The sequence below is a fragment of the Clytia hemisphaerica genome, unplaced genomic scaffold (genome assembly GCF_902728285.1).
Source record: "Clytia hemisphaerica strain Z4C2 unplaced genomic scaffold, Clytia hemisphaerica genome assembly, whole genome shotgun sequence".
NCBI classification, from domain to species: domain Eukaryota; kingdom Metazoa; phylum Cnidaria; class Hydrozoa; order Leptothecata; family Clytiidae; genus Clytia; species Clytia hemisphaerica.
The window spans coordinates 1,419,820-1,435,390 of NW_027103768.1; the positions used below are offsets into that span (position 1 = coordinate 1,419,820).

The 15,571-nt window shown below is 38.7% G+C and overlaps 2 protein-coding genes across 2 annotated transcripts; both read right to left on the minus strand.

Annotated features, from left to right (window-relative positions):
- Nucleotides 1-452: 452 nt before the first annotated feature.
- On the minus strand, nt 453-977 carry LOC136805840 (uncharacterized). Its single transcript, XM_067062406.1, has one exon. The coding sequence runs from the start codon at nt 975-977 to the stop codon at nt 453-455; it is 525 nt and encodes a 174-aa protein (XP_066918507.1).
- Nucleotides 978-4,423: 3,446 nt separating this feature from the next.
- On the minus strand, nt 4,424-6,249 carry LOC136805841 (uncharacterized). Its single transcript, XM_067062407.1, has 2 exons — nt 5,075-6,249; nt 4,424-4,756 (listed from the first exon to the last, which is right to left on the minus strand). Exons 1-2 carry the CDS (start codon nt 6,247-6,249, stop codon nt 4,504-4,506), a joined length of 1,428 nt encoding a protein of 475 aa, XP_066918508.1. The 3' UTR covers nt 4,424-4,503.
- Between the last annotated feature and the right edge of the window lie 9,322 nt (nt 6,250-15,571).

The window sequence follows — 15,571 nt, forward strand, 5'->3', positions numbered from 1 at the left end:
TGATGGAGGTAAGATAACCCAAACATTTTTACGACCGACTGTACTACCTGAGCAGCAGTACGAAGGGAATGAGACAGTGCTGGAGACGTCTCGACAGTATGTAGTCGTAGTATAAAGAGGATATTTGCCTCGCCAAGTATGAACTATGTACACTATATACATTACATCTCTCCCCCTTTTACAATAGTAATCCGCCCTGTTCCGGGTCTTTCAGTCTGTGCTTTATTACAGATTTACTTGTCGCTGTGTCATTCTTTGCGGTGACTTGACTCCCGTTGATGGTAGATGATGACATAAGGTTTCGGATCGTAGAGTGGTGTGATTTTGTTTTTTCGTTGTTGTCAACAAAGTACGTGATCTCCAACTTGTAGATCGCTGCTTTTCACGTACGCTTTCTTGTCTGCCTTCTCCTTTGCGATCTGCTTGTGTTTACGGTCATTTTCTTTAACGTGTTAGTGTTGATAGAGTTCTGTTTCTGTTTTTTCGTTCGGTAAGCATGTCTTGTAGTACTGTCGGTTGTTAAAGCAGCTGGGCTGGAGCGTAACCTGTTGTGCAGTGTGGTGTTGCTCTGTATGATCTGAGGAAGCTTTGCAAGGATGGTTTCCAGCTCTGATTTGAAATGTTGGAGGTCCTGAGGATCTTGCCAAGATTGCGCATAAAGTGTTCAACAGTGCCATTTGCCCATGGTGCATATGGTGTGACTTTAACGTGACGAAAACCCATGTGGTTGGCAAATTCTGTGAAGGCTCTGCTGTTAAAGGTCCGTTGTCACTTCCGAGTTTGTAAGGGATGCCAAAGTTGGTTAGGATCTTGTCATTTGCTGGGATGACGGCTGTTGCAGATGTGGACGATACTATCTCTACCGCTGGAAATCGAGAGTAGAGACATTGAATGACCAGTACGTATTCCCTGCTTGGTAACGGACCAAAAAGATCAGCTCGAAGATTCTCCCATGGTCCATTTGGTATCTTTGTCATTTTGTACGGTTCTTGTTGTCAGGTGTTAGTGACAGCTTGGCATGGTAGACACTCTTCAACTGTCGCGGTCAACATCTTGTCCATGCCTGGGAACCAAATTCTCTCCCTGGCATACTGTTTTGTCTTGACGAGTCCTTGGTGTCCTTCGTGTGCTATTTTGATCGCCTTGGCGTGTAAAGATGGTGGGATTAGGATTGTGTTGCGTCGTAGGATAATGTTGTCTGACATTGTGAGCTCGTTGAGGGTGTGTATGACGATAGGTTGTGCTGCTCATTTTTGTCGATGTAGCCTCTGTAGTCCAGTGGCTTAGTGGCTAGCAAGATTACATTCTAATACTATAATACTTCACGTTTGCAAATTGGTTCCTTCCAAACAACAACAAACACTTTTTGAGGCAATGCAATGTCTTTTAATCTGTTCTGTTCTACAGAAATGCAATGTTTTTCTAACATTTTAGCAACAAAGCAAGTAAAGATGCATTTAAAAGCATCCTCTTTCGTCTTTAAACGTCTATCAGTTTTGTACCCTAAATTTTTGCGCTTTTAACCATGTTACGAAACACACTCAATATCTTTTATTGGCTTTATTTTCATGAAAAACTGTGTGCAAAAAAGTTGTTCAAGATGAAATTTCCTTTCCAACGGTATATAATACTCGGTGGTTTGTAACTATAAATTTTTTGAAAATTTTTGATGTCACAAGTCAACTTCAGAGGCTTCTAACTTTTATTGACTTCGTTTTCAGCAAAGACTGTAAGCAAAAAAGTTCAGAATTGAATTTCCTTTCCAATGGTATATAATACTTGATGGTTTGGATACCTTTAAAAAATTTTAATGACGTCAGCAAAAAAGTGCTCACGTCAGCAATCACGTGGTTTTCAGACGTGTCTCTGTCAATTTTTTTGTTCAGAATATAATTGTGCATGTCTGTGCCAAGTTTCATGCTTTTTTCACAAACTGAAGTATTGTTATGATATTTTGGTCTAACAGACTAAACTACTGGATATCGCATTCGCAAGCATCTTCATTTGGTCGTCCTGCTGCATGGCTTGTTGTATTTCTTTGATGGTGAGTGCTGTTGGTAATGCCATGTTGAGGATTGAATCGATGTAGTTTTCGATCTCCTTCTCTAGGCTGTTGATCTCGATTTAGTTTGCTTTGACGTGTCTTGAGAGGTAGTCGGCTGCATTGGCTGCTCCACCTGGTTCGTATTGTATTTTGTAGTTGTAACCTTGTATTTTTAATCGATGCTTGAGAATTCTGTGTGGCGGTTCTGTTCGATAAGTGGAGTAGAGTGGAACCAGAGGTTTGTGATCGGTTAGAATGGTGAATTCGGGTAGTCCATAAAGATAGATGTAGTTTTTTGTTACTCCGAACTCGATTGCTGCACTCTCTATTTCGATCTGAGAAAATAGATTGTTGTTCTTGTGGTGTTGTCAAGCAGCTGTCATATCGAACAACTTGATACTGTTTGGTTTTTGGATCTATCTGTGTTAGGATGCTGGCTAGTCCGGTTTTCTTGGAGCCATCGACGATAAGTTTAGTTTTTCGGTCTGGGTCAAAGTAAGTTCTGGTACACAAGCTTTCCAATTAGCTAATGTGTTCGTCATGATTTTCGTGTAGAGTTCTCAAAGTTCAAGTTTTGTAACTGTGGTTTCGAATGGAAGTCTCGTGCGCGTGTTTTGTTTTTGTACTGTTGTTGGTGCGTTCCTTTTGTTGTCTCTATTGGATGTGGGTGCATGGAATGGGCGGTTTGTTGGGCGGTCTTTACTATCGGGACGGATGAGCATGCGTATTTGTGTTCTTTTTGCGTCTTGCTTGATTTGTTCGGTTGAGCGAGGCAAGTTGTTGATGCCGACTGTCAAAGTCTGTATTTCTTTGAAAACGTGGATTCTGGCAGTGTTCTGCTTTTGTGGAATCAGGTAGTTGTGGGAGATTGATTCTACGGTGCTCTTCTCGTGGATCTTTTACTTGTTCGTTGCCAAATGTACTACCTGAGCAGCAGGAGTACGAAGGGAATGAGACAGTGACTGGAGACGCCTCAACAGTATGTAGTCGTAGTATAAAGAGGATATTTGCCTCGTCTAGTATGAACTATACACATTACACCGACCGACTCACTTTTTAGACCCAACAACATTTCGCGAAATGAAGATATTTGTGATTGCCGCCTAAGCAGAGAATAAGCAGTAAATAATACGGGTGCATGTCACTTGTCCGACACTTTCTAGTCCGACAGTAAAATAGTCCGACTCTATAAAATAAATTTACAATTTACAAGTCTTTTTTTCCGACGTCACTTTTGTCCGAAAACGAAAGATTTTAGAGTGTCGAATGTTGAGTAAGGGTTTTTCACTGAGATAATATTAATAAAAAGTTCATTTTGGCATAATTACAGTAGAAATAAAGGACCAATCAAATTTGCGCAAAGACAATTTATAGCAAAATAAATGTACCGATTTAAGGGTCCCTTTTTGCATGTTCAGAATTAAGCTATAAGGGTTGTAAATCACAAACTTTAATTCCAAATCCCCTTCCAGAAAAAAAGAAGGGTCGTAAAAACAGCTCACATCCAATTTTTGACTCTTGAAAGTCAAAGCCAAATCCTAATAAGCTCCCCAAAATTTAAGAAAAGTCGTGTTTAGGGCCCGGGGGGCGGCACTCGATCTCGAAAAGACGGTATGTACCGCGCAAAATCAGCTTTTCAAAATCGTACCCTTACAGTGCAGTTCAATATGGCTGAAAAGGTACCCTTTCAGTGCATTTTCTCTTGATTTACCCAACCCTTATAGTGCACTATATTTCTCAGCTATAAATCTGCGTGAAAGAAGAAGCTTGGGAAATTTTCTGTTTCAAAGAAAAACTGAGAAATTTATTCTTGTCAGCTGTAATTATCAGACAATAGAAACTTTTTTAAATAAACGAGAAGTAAAAACCTTTCTTTTTAACAATTATTTTGAATTTGTTGCCTTGCAGTGCAATGTCACAGAAACTCACCCTTACAGTGCATTTTGGGATGCTGAAAAACCCCACCCTTAAGCACGGCACATGATGTAGGCCAGATCATATGAGTGCCCCCCCGGGTTTAGGGATCCAACCTCAAACTCGGCACATACCCGTCATATCATCTCGATAACCTCATCAGTAGAAAATTCGTCGGCAAAAAGTGACGAGATTATTGGCAAGTGACGGCGAATTTTCGTAACGACAAATTTTATACCGCTAAGGTATTCCCTCCCCCGGATTATATGCCTCAGTTTGTGGAAAAGTGGAAATAAATGCTCAATACAACTCTAACTTAAGAAGATGGGGAGTGATCTTAAAAAAAACATTTCAAGAGGATAAACGATATTTCGGTTATCAGTCTAGCTATACTAAAAGATAACAATACAACGTGTCAAAAATAAAAACCTCTACTACAATATAATTTGCCAAAATAAAACAAGACAATTACAAGTAGAGTTCTGTAGATTCCATTTAGTTAAGTTCGAACATAACGACTATGGCTCAAATCAGTAACAAGTTCATTAAATCGCAAAATCAATAATCACGTGTTTTATCGCGTCCCAGTACTCATTGATATTTCTTTGACCATTGTTTAGTTGGTGACGGAGACGGACAACTCTTTCCTCTAGGCGTCGCCATTTCAACCGACGTAGTGGTGGTGGGTCGCCATTCCACATCTCGGCCACTCGTTGTTCGTGATTTGTTTGATCTTCTTTGGCTCTTGTGATGAAAGTCCATAACGAGGGATGGTTCACGCCAACAAGTTGATTCCAGCTAAAAGAAAAAAAAGAGCGTTTTCACTGCTCTACCTCAACCTTTTTCTTTTAAAACATCTTTCCTTTCCTTTCAACCTTATATATTAAAATATTTTCTCAAAAACTAAAATGTTTAACCACGCCCATAACTCAATTGGTTTTGTTTACAAAACGGTAAAAATAAAAGACAATAAAAAAAATAATTAAAAAAGATAATTTTCCAAGAATGTTACAGAGGAAACCCCTGAAAAAAGAAAAAAGGGAGTAACGAGAAGTATCAAAGAAAAGGCTCATACTTTTAGTAATTTTGATTAAAGAGCAAAAGGGTTTTCCTTACCGATTGTGGAAGCTTTCCACGTGATTGTTAGTTCGGAACTCCATCGGTCTCTCGTGGACGTTCCATGTATTTGGGGGGAAAACGCCATCAGCTCGTAACCACTGGTTTTCAAAATACAAGACCAGGGCCGCCAAACCAGGATATTGGACGATCTTCTGAAGGGTAACGGGGTCTTGACGCAAGTTTTGGTATGATAATCGAACAAAATTGATTGGTACAAATGCCAATGCCATTATAGATCGAATAATCGTATGAATTTGTTGGTCATTTTGATAAGGTTGCTGTAAGCCTTCTTGTTGAACATGGCGCCAAATGGCTTTGCAAAAGTGAAAAAAACAGCCATAGATGATCGAGTTTGGTAGCTCCAACACAATCGCCTGTTTCAAAGCGGCTTCGAAATCAATCACAACTGCATTAGGATTCAAATCATTACCAGTAAGATTTCGATAGGCAATTTTGATTTGTTGAATGACGTACTGATAAGATTCTTGCGCTTTATTGATGAGCAAACTGCACGTGAATCGAAACACATAATTGTTTAACATACCATGTACCGTAAACATCTGAGTGTAGGGGTGTGGCGCGGTTTTGAAAGTCCCATCCATAAAAAGGGTGTTACATCTTCCCATCAACCTTATGTCACCATCAGTTGCAACGATCAAGATACCACGGTTGTTGTTTTGGTGGCGAACAAAATTTTCTCCGTTGAATGTTGTTGACCATTCCTGTGGTATGAGGACTTGCGCTACTGTTTGTGGTATCGGCGGGACGACTTGTGCACGGGTTCTGCCGAGTGCTCCTCTAATGGCTTCAAATCGGGGGAAACGGTCTCCCACCTCTCGAGGTTGAGGGTTACGACCACGCTGGACAAGTTCTTGCTCGTAGACACGTCTGGCAGGTAGGGTTGGATCAGCGCGTATTCTCTCTCGCATTCCGTTGACGTGCTGCTGATGGTGTATACGTCCGATCTCAGGTATATGATCATGTTCTGCTACACGAAGTACATTTATTGGGATATTCTGGCCATTGTCGAAATTATTTGTCGTCAGCGATGCTCGGCAATGAGTCAAACCACATCTCCAATAAATACGATCAAGTCGTGTTTTATTCCTGTGGTAACGGTAGCTTTCGTGAATGAGTATCTTCCCACGTCCCGAATCTATAAGATGAGGCATGGCTGCTTGCTGAATTGAACTGAACAATAGAATTTAATTTCTTCCTGTATTTATACCATTCTAACAGACGAGATTCGAACGTCGCGAGACACTTTGATCGAATGTAAATGTCGACATTTTATACTTCAAAAGAGCCGATTGGCGCGGTTGATTTTTTTAAATGGCGCTTTTTTTATCTGGGGGTAGGCAGGTAATAAAAAATTGGAATGTTGGAAGTCACGAGTGGTCACGAGGCTGGGTCAAACACAATATTATACAATTGTGTACTTTTATATCACACATCCTGGCTTTAAATTGCGTTTCCATCGGTTTTTCAAAGCGCTAAACTTTTCTAAGACACATTAGAGTACCCTTGAATTTTTACATGAAATTATCTTCCTATGGAGATAATTAACCAAAAAATCAATAATAAGGTACAGACTTCTTAAAATTTTAAACATGTCCATGTCTGTCCTCTTGTGAAGTGATAGCGAGTTTTACCACTGGACACCTTTCCTTGTCCCCTTTTCTTTCCAACAATTTTTATTCAGGTTTGTGCCTTTAATCTGACTGTTTTAACGTTTTAACCTCGCCTTTCACCCGGGGGGGGGGTACTACCCTTGCCGACTGACAGGGGTTCGAAAAGTTTCTGGCCTTAAAATCTTTTGGCCTTAAGTCTGGGACTGAGTATTAGACTCATGTTAGACGCATATACGCGTATCGCTCGGGTGTCATTCGCGAATATTATGACTTTTTTTTCAAAAAAATCTTCGATAAAGAAGGGTTTAAGCATTATAACCATAACATTGATGCAATGAGGGAGAAAGCCAAATATGCGAAAATATACCAGGAAGGGGAGTCAGTTTTATAGTTAAGCTAGCACCCAGCGAAAATAAAAAGGGACCTGAAATTATGACGTCACATGCAAAATAACTCGGAAAAATAACTCAAAATAAATAACTAGGGAATTACAGGCCCCAAATAACAGCATACCAGCTAATGCTTGAAAGTCTAAGTCTAAGGGTTAATAAAGGTGATTCGCGAAAGTTCATACTGGCGCAAATTATTTAAAAAAAAAGTTGAAAATCATAAGACTTTTTGGAACTAAAATAAAAACTAGCGATTATAAAAGGCCCCCAGCGGAGCCAAATTTCACGCATTCACGCAATTTATTTTCGTAATTCGCGCAAACCCAACTTTTTGGGAAATGAGGGAAATTTTGATAAAAAATCGGGGATATTGTCAAAAGTAGGGGAAATTTGCACAAATTTGGGTGAAAGAGAAAATTCACGTTTGTGCAAGCTTTTTCAATTCATGCAATCAAGCAATTTATTTTCGGTTTTAACGCATTCACGCAACCAAGAAAGCCCATTCACGCATTCAAGCAAACCACTGGGGGACATTAATGCATTTTGGTGGTTCAAAAGTCTTGGAATCCATTTTAAATCGCATTCAAGAAGTATACGTTTAACTTTTTCTGGACGGGTCTAGTCGAAATCGTTCCGTAAGGAACAATGATTTCAAAATTAATCAGTCCACTACACAGTTCCAGACTGGAAATGCACTTCAATCTCTACTTTCTTCAAGTTTTTACAATTTAACCCTAATAGAATCTCATGTAACCAACCGATTTATAAGTCGGCCGAAAAGACCGATTTTTTGTTGTAAAATACAGGCTAAGGCCTAGATAATGATATCGTCTGTTAAATGGATAGTAAGCGCGGGAAAATATATATGCGCGGAGTTTACAATCGTTACCTTGAGTATCAGAGACCGAGTTTTCAAATCAACCTCTGACGACCAATCGCGATTCTATAGAATTTCTACACTTCGTCGTCAGGGGCTAATATATCCTTTAAAAGCTCGGCCTCTGATACTCAGGGTATACAATTTTATTTGGCGGTATACGGAAAAAATAATGGCCGTCGACTTTGGTACAAACTGTTAACTCCGGTGGCGAGTTCTTCTCCATCCCGGACGGTAGGTATTCCCGTTTTCAAAATTATCTAACTTAATAAATGATTCCTTTACCGTGACCATGTCTAGACCCCAAGCAAAACAGCTATTTTCAAAGTGCTCAAAATTTAAAACCGATTGTTCCAAAATGATAGAGCGTTGAAAATGCCTTATCAGCCCTTGTTATACTGGCTTTAATTTAACGCTGGGCCTTATTTTGCCACAGCTAATTGTTTCTCATTTTTAGCTCTGCCCTAATTTAATTCCGATCCCTTACGCGGGTAAAAAGGGCCGATAAAGAAGAGCAAATTAAACATCAAGGTCGATGTATAAGAACCACTCCTTGAGGCACTATTATGGACTCAGGTAAGTTATGGCATGTGTCTCAAAAACTTGAAAATAACCATAATTTTTGGAAAGCATTAAGCAGGCGGAAAATGACAGAAGCAGCCACCGACCTAAACTTTGCAAATATCTGTTCTGATTTGCCAGCTGAAAGGATTTTCCCGAAATCAAGAACAGTTCCTCGTTTTCCAGGGGAGAAATTTTTACTTCAGAACAGTTATATTTTTCCAGCTAGGAGGTAAAAAAACTTTCGGAACAGATACGAAATTACCAGGCGATTGATTTTATGCGAATTAACTGTTCTTATCTACCAGGGCTGACAAAATCTTATAAGAACAGATCGCTAAATTCCAGCTCGACATTGAAGGACTATTAAGAACAGAAACTTAATTTCCAGCTAACAGTTTAAATATCCGTGCAAACAGATCAACAATAGCGCTCCGCAAAGCATACTTCATAATGATTACTTTTCACTTTTTTTTGACATTTCTACGAGTTGCAATCCCACAATTCAATGCAGCTCAATTAAAGATACGTGCAAGTTGTTATATATCTTTTGTCAAATGATGCAATTAACGTGCAAAAAAGATTAACGCAAGGTTGATGGGATTGGAACTTGTACAAACACATTGAGAGTAATGATTATATCAAAAATAAAATCTATTTTTAGATTCAGCGCGGTGCTCTATTTCCAGATGTTCTACATAGATGGAGAATTTTCAGCTGCCACTCCGGGCAACCACATTCAGTTGACTTTTTAGAAATTCCCTCAGAACATATAGGAAATTCTTATATATTAAACTATTTTTCATAAGAACAGATCTTGGAACAGATCATATTTTTCCAGCTGGTCCCAATCTTCAGTAGAACAGGCCACTTTCTTTCCAGCTGACTTTTTTCTTTAGTTCGCTAAAAACAGACCGCCATATCAGAGGAATGTAAAGAGATGGAAAAACAGCTTTTCTGATTACTCAAAGTTCAACGATCACTTCTATTGAAAATTCTATTGTAAAAACGTTGATTAGGTCATTAAATGAAAGTCCAGAAAAGACGGCTCGCCATACAAATTGGACGGTTTCTACATGATTTGACGATAAAAATGAAAATTTTTTTTTCCTTTTTTGCCGATTACTAGTTCAATTTTTCAGAATAAGGAGCAATGTTTTTACCAATGTATAGCAAAATAAATTCTTAACGCAATGATATTGAATTGGTCCTTGTAAAACTGTCAAAAGTCGAGTAAAATTAAGATTAAGTTATACTTTTCTCGAGCTCTAGCTTTCCATATTATGGTGCGGTCATGATGTGGTTATATCAGTAAAATCGCTAGGAAATTCTGAGCAAGAAGATATAGCTACCTTTTCGTATAGGAGAGGTGTACCCAAAATATAAGCCCTAAAAGTTTGCGCATAATCAGGCTTGAAACAAAAGAATTTTGTCACAACACGCTAATTATGCAATTTTTTTATAGCGACAACAAAAGAAACCTATTTACTCGACATAAACTCCCTTAAGGGCAAGAGACCTGGTATATGACGAGCCGTTTTTCCATTGTTTTCAAGAAGCTGTTTTTCCATCTCTTTACATTCCTTTGGCCATATCCAGCTGAAAGTGCCTTCAGAACAGATATTTTTAAGTCCCCCTTCGGTGGATGCTTTTTCGAAATGAACAAACCAATGACTGAATACGAAAGGTACCATGATGAAGTCTCCCTCTAGGGTGTTACCTAATTGTTTATGCCCTCATTTTCGCGAAAAACTGCAAAAACCAAAAAATGCTGACACGTCAGCAAAACTTGTTTTTTAAATGAAACTCCAGTTTCGCTAATGGTATATATGTGAAATTTTGACCAAAGTTGCACATTATTGAAAGGATCATTTTGAAAGGTCACCACACTGTTCAAACGTCTTGATAGAACATATACATCTATAAGACTACACTCTCAACTCTTACCATGAACCCTGACCAAGGAAAAGGTAAGAATTCAAACTCTTAAACACCATTTGAGGACGCTAATTTATCAACTAGCTTGGCCCACTACTATGAGAGGTTATTGAAGATATAGCAAATTACGCAACCATTTTAATTTGGTAATCACTTACCTTAAAAAACTCAGAATAATTATTTTGGAATTGCTTGATGACTATACTTTGAGTATTGTGAGACATACTCTCCACAAATTTTTAATAACAAATTTTGCTGACGTCAGCACTTTATTGCAAAATTTCGTATTTTGCTGATTTCTGCAAAATTTGAAAATAAATCTAATGCAAAGTGTTTTCAATTTTAATTTAGGAAGATACGGGAGAGTCAACATCGTGTTAAGCCCCATTGATAAAGGAAAATCGCTTTACTCGAGAGGATAGTCTCCATCATTGCTAGACTCCTTAATGCAGTTGTGACTCGATGGCCGAGTGGTTAAGGCGCTGGCGTTCTAATTATAGGTGCTTTGTATATAGTGGGTTCGAATCCCGTCAGCGGCAAAAGTTTGGAAATGTCGGGAAATGCATCAAAAGCTTTCAAAACTTAGCAATAGATAAGATAATTAGATAATAGAAGCTCAGAGTGGAGGATGGGAAGGAAATTTTTTTGCGTCACTTAAGGAACCCGGTACGAACGACATTCGGTTATTGCCACGTCAGCTGATCTTGTTATTGTTGGAAAGTACTTTCAAAGCTCTATCTTTTCAGCGTGCGAGATTTTTGAATTAGGTCCTGAATCAAAACTGCCTTCAGCCGAAAATATCGTTCATGAGAGCACGAAATTTTGCCGGTGGACCGTCAAAGGGTTAACAGCTTGAAACTTCCAGGAAAAATTCCGGAACCATGAGAAAGTCTACCTTAGGCGTACAAACTTTCGCGAGCAGACAGTTTCGCAAGGTCAAAAAATTGTGAAATTTACTTTCGCCAGTTTGAGGAAAAAATATTTTCCGTAAGCATAAAAGCGACTTGGGTGATAAAAGTTTTCACACGAAAATTGGCTTAAAAGTAACAAATAATTCTTGACCTCGATCATAACTGGGTGTTGGGCACTGGGGGAGAACGGGCTACGGAGATGTGCTTTAATTTTGCAGCCTGTGCATCATTGTATCAGGGTATCTTTTTTCAGCTCAACAAGTCCCAGTTAGAGTAAAAAACAAGTAAAAAAATTTAGAATTTTAGTTCTATTCAGGGCCACTTTTTTCACAAATTTTGAGTCCAACGTAGGGTCCATTTTTCAAATCTCAGCGGAACACCCCCATTGGTCGGCAAGGGTAGCACCTCCCAGAGTTTAAAGCTTCCAACTGTTATGTTTTAGAAGCCCTTCCCTACAACTCTCGATTCACATACTCACGTATTGACACGCGATAAATCCATTTTCACGTTCACGCAAAATTTCTTTTTTATTCTTTACTACAATCATGGAGAAAATATTTGAGACAAAGGGGATTTCCCGGCGAAAATTTAAACACCATACATGATTTTTAAGTGCGTTAAACCACAGTCGGAGAGTTTTAACATGAGACTTAAGACTTAGAACCGGGCTTAGAACTTTAGGGTCTCAGGATTTAAAAGCTCAAATTTGCTCAAATAAGGCTTGGAATATAGTCTAGAAGCCACTGAACCCCTCTAAAATCGAAATATTCAATGAAAGAAAGAAAGAGGAGATGCTAAAATAGCAATCCTCGCCTGAACTTTAAATTCTGAAAAACGTTAACATGTCAATATATTTCGACCATGATTGTAAGTTTATGTGGCCACTTTTTAAAACTACTTTTATTAAGGGGTGTTGTTTCATTAAACAGTTTTCTGCCCGTTTTATTCGAAATACGGATTAGTCACATCCCCCTGTTTGAAAGCGATAAATTCTCCTTTCCTTTTTGTGAGGGGGGGGGGTAAATGAGACACACCCAAAGGAACAGACATAAATAACGTCACCGGCGCCATAGGGCTGGTACATCACGGTCCGCTAAAAGTGTAAGAGAAAAAAATGATGTTTTGTTGTGTGTGCAGCGCCTCAGAGGAAACCCCCAAACAGCAAGCCAAGCTCACCATTTTTTCCCTCCCCTTTTATTACACTTTTTTATAAGCAACTCCTATTTTCGGGCTTGCTTGGACGTTGCTTAGCGTTCTAGTTCAATTTCTGAAAAATATGTTTTGACCACTACCTATATATGCTTATTGGATTAAGGCAAGGGCTATTGTTTGCCATGGTTAGATTATCTAAAAAGCTTTTACTTGTATGGTATAAAAAGTTGGCTAATTCGAGGCCTGGAACCTCTTCAACCTTCAACGTTGCTTATAAAAAATGTGCCTCCTCTTTGGATTCATTTTATATATTTTTTTTGATACTCGTTGTCGGACAAAATTGTTGTCGGAATACTGACGCATCCGTCAAATCTAATGTCGGACATTTTTACTGTCGGACTAGAAAGTGTCGGACTACTGACGACCTCCCAATAATACAACTTTTCTATTTTTCCTTTTTTTTTTGCAAAAGTTCTAGAAATGAAAATAAAAGGATTATGATAATTGAATACTATCCACCGATGTTCCGCGGCACTTATCGTAAACCTAGAATCGCTTGGCATACTCTTCGCTTGAGAAAATGATTGACAGATTAAAGTGTTCCACCCGCGCTGGAGCTCGCGAGCGTTCTGCAAGCATTGTCAGCTTAATCCTTGGACCACGCTAAAAATGGTAGACTTTTCGATGGAAATTGTTGGAATGTTTACAAGGCTCTGACAGAAAATCTTTTGTTTTTTTTTGTCAATGATGACAGTGCCGTTATTAATTTTGTTAGATCTAACAAATTAATGTTTGTATACTTTTGATTCCCATTGAAGAATAATATTCTGGTTTTCATGTTATTATGCTGTTTTAGAGCTTTAGAGCTAGCCTGTTACCAGACGGTACTAATTGAACGTTCGATTGTGATCTAAGTAATCAATAATGATCGATAACAATCAAAGGTGATCAGTGACCACTTATTGATTCTATTGGTGATCGAATACTCACTCAACTCCAAATCATGGCATTTTCTTCGACCATTTTCGAATCGTTTGATCGTTTCGATTGCTGTTCGATTACTTTCAATCCCTTTCAATCATATTGGATACCGTCGATTGTGTCGGATATGTTTCCTGTAGCAAAGCGACGGAATCTTGAACCGAGTTTATCTCGTCCAATAAAAACATATAATTTACGCGCGAAAACCACTTTCGCTTTCTCCGACCAATCAGAATCCGCGATATGGGTTATTTGAGGAAACCCAGGGCAAACACACTTAAAATGGCAGGAAAGTACTGAAGGTGATTCTTATGGCTTCTTTTGTGGTTTGGTTTTAGGTCAATGTTTTTGGTTTTTCCAAGGTATCTATGTAATCAACTGGTTTTCGAAGAAAACAATGGTTATCGAAGTTATCGAAAGTAATCAATATCGATCAAACTACTCAAACGGTTATCGAGTCTTCAAAGGGTTGTTAAGAAAGTGATCGAAGACTCACAATTTATTTGAAATTTGGGTACTCGAAATTCGGGCTCCGGGCTCTCTGCCCCCAAAACCCCATTGGAAATGCTTAGCTCAATTTTACACTTGTTTCGCTCGCACACCTTGTCCCGCATTCAGAATTTTGAAACTTGGCAACTTTACCGCAGCCTGCATGATTCTGCTGATTTTCCGGTGGGGAGACACAGAAAAAAATCCGGGAAAAGCAATTTGTTCTTTTAAAATACAGTTTTTTCTCAATCGCTCTGGTGGCCATCGAAAAACTGTTTTGTTTGCGTCAACACTCGTCCCCGATTTACTGGCACAATTTTCAAAAACCTGGAATTTTTCCAACCGCAGGACCGCCCACCCCGCCTGCCCCGCCCGCATGCATTTTTAACACCCGTTGCGACGTAAACAGAGCAAACAAAGCAGTTTTTCGATGTTCGTCTTGGCTTAGAGGGCGAATGCCCCTTCACACTCAAAACTGCTGCTGCATGTCATGCATCTTGGGAAAGACCATGTATTTCTATTTCAAGAAATGACGCAAGCAATCAACAAAAGAAACCAATAAAAGATCAAAGAGAAAAGCCATAAGTGGGAAAAAATAATTGTTCGCAAATCTAAAATTAAGTTTCATTTGCTTTCCTATGGTATATATTTAAAAAAGAAGTATCCAATCAAATAAAGGTAAAGCCCTTTCATCCAAGCAGAAAAGATTCTTAGAAAAAAATAATGCTTGCATCAAATTCCCGCTCTCGTTTGAGAACTAAAGATAAGAAAAAATTCAACCCTCAGAATCAACAATTAAAACAAATAAAGTTATATGGCTGCTTGTCATCCAAGGCGCCAAAAATTAGGGCAGGTCGTTAACCTTCATCATACCTGGCAATCTCATTTGTTGAAATTTAAAAAAGACTTTCCCATGGAGCAACTTACGGAATCCACTGAGAAGACCACTTTCGTTTTTATTGCAGATTTCAATATAAACATTGCATGGGGAATACTTCTAGTCAATGTGCAGTGAGGCTGGAACTTCGATATTTGAGGATTACTCTCGGGTACCTAATAGCCATCCCCCGCTAATTAATTTTTCGAAAATTTTCCACCCAGGACATTCTTATTCCAACCCCCCCTGCTTATTAATTTTTGGGAAAATGTTTTTGAAGGTTCCCTCTTTTGTCCTAATTCTGCTGTATTAGCCTCCTTTTCAAAAATCTTCCCCTCGCTTATTAAGTTTTGAGATTTTTTCCAACCCCCCCACGCTTATTCCAAACCCCCCGGCTATTAGGTACCCGAGAGTCAGTTTTACCAGCTTTTTAGCGATTTTTGCCTCGCTTACCCAAATCTCGCGACCTCTTTACCTCAAAGGAAAATTGAAATTAGAGTTTTTTCTAAAAAAACCGCATACCTTATTGGTATTGTATTTTGCGGGTTACAAAATTTTTGGGGTGCTTAATTTCGCAATTTTTTAGGTAAAATTTCGCGAAATTTAATACCCTTTAAATTTTTTCAAAAATACAAAATCGCAAAATTAAATACACGCAAAACATTTTCAAAACAGCCCTGCCTAAATC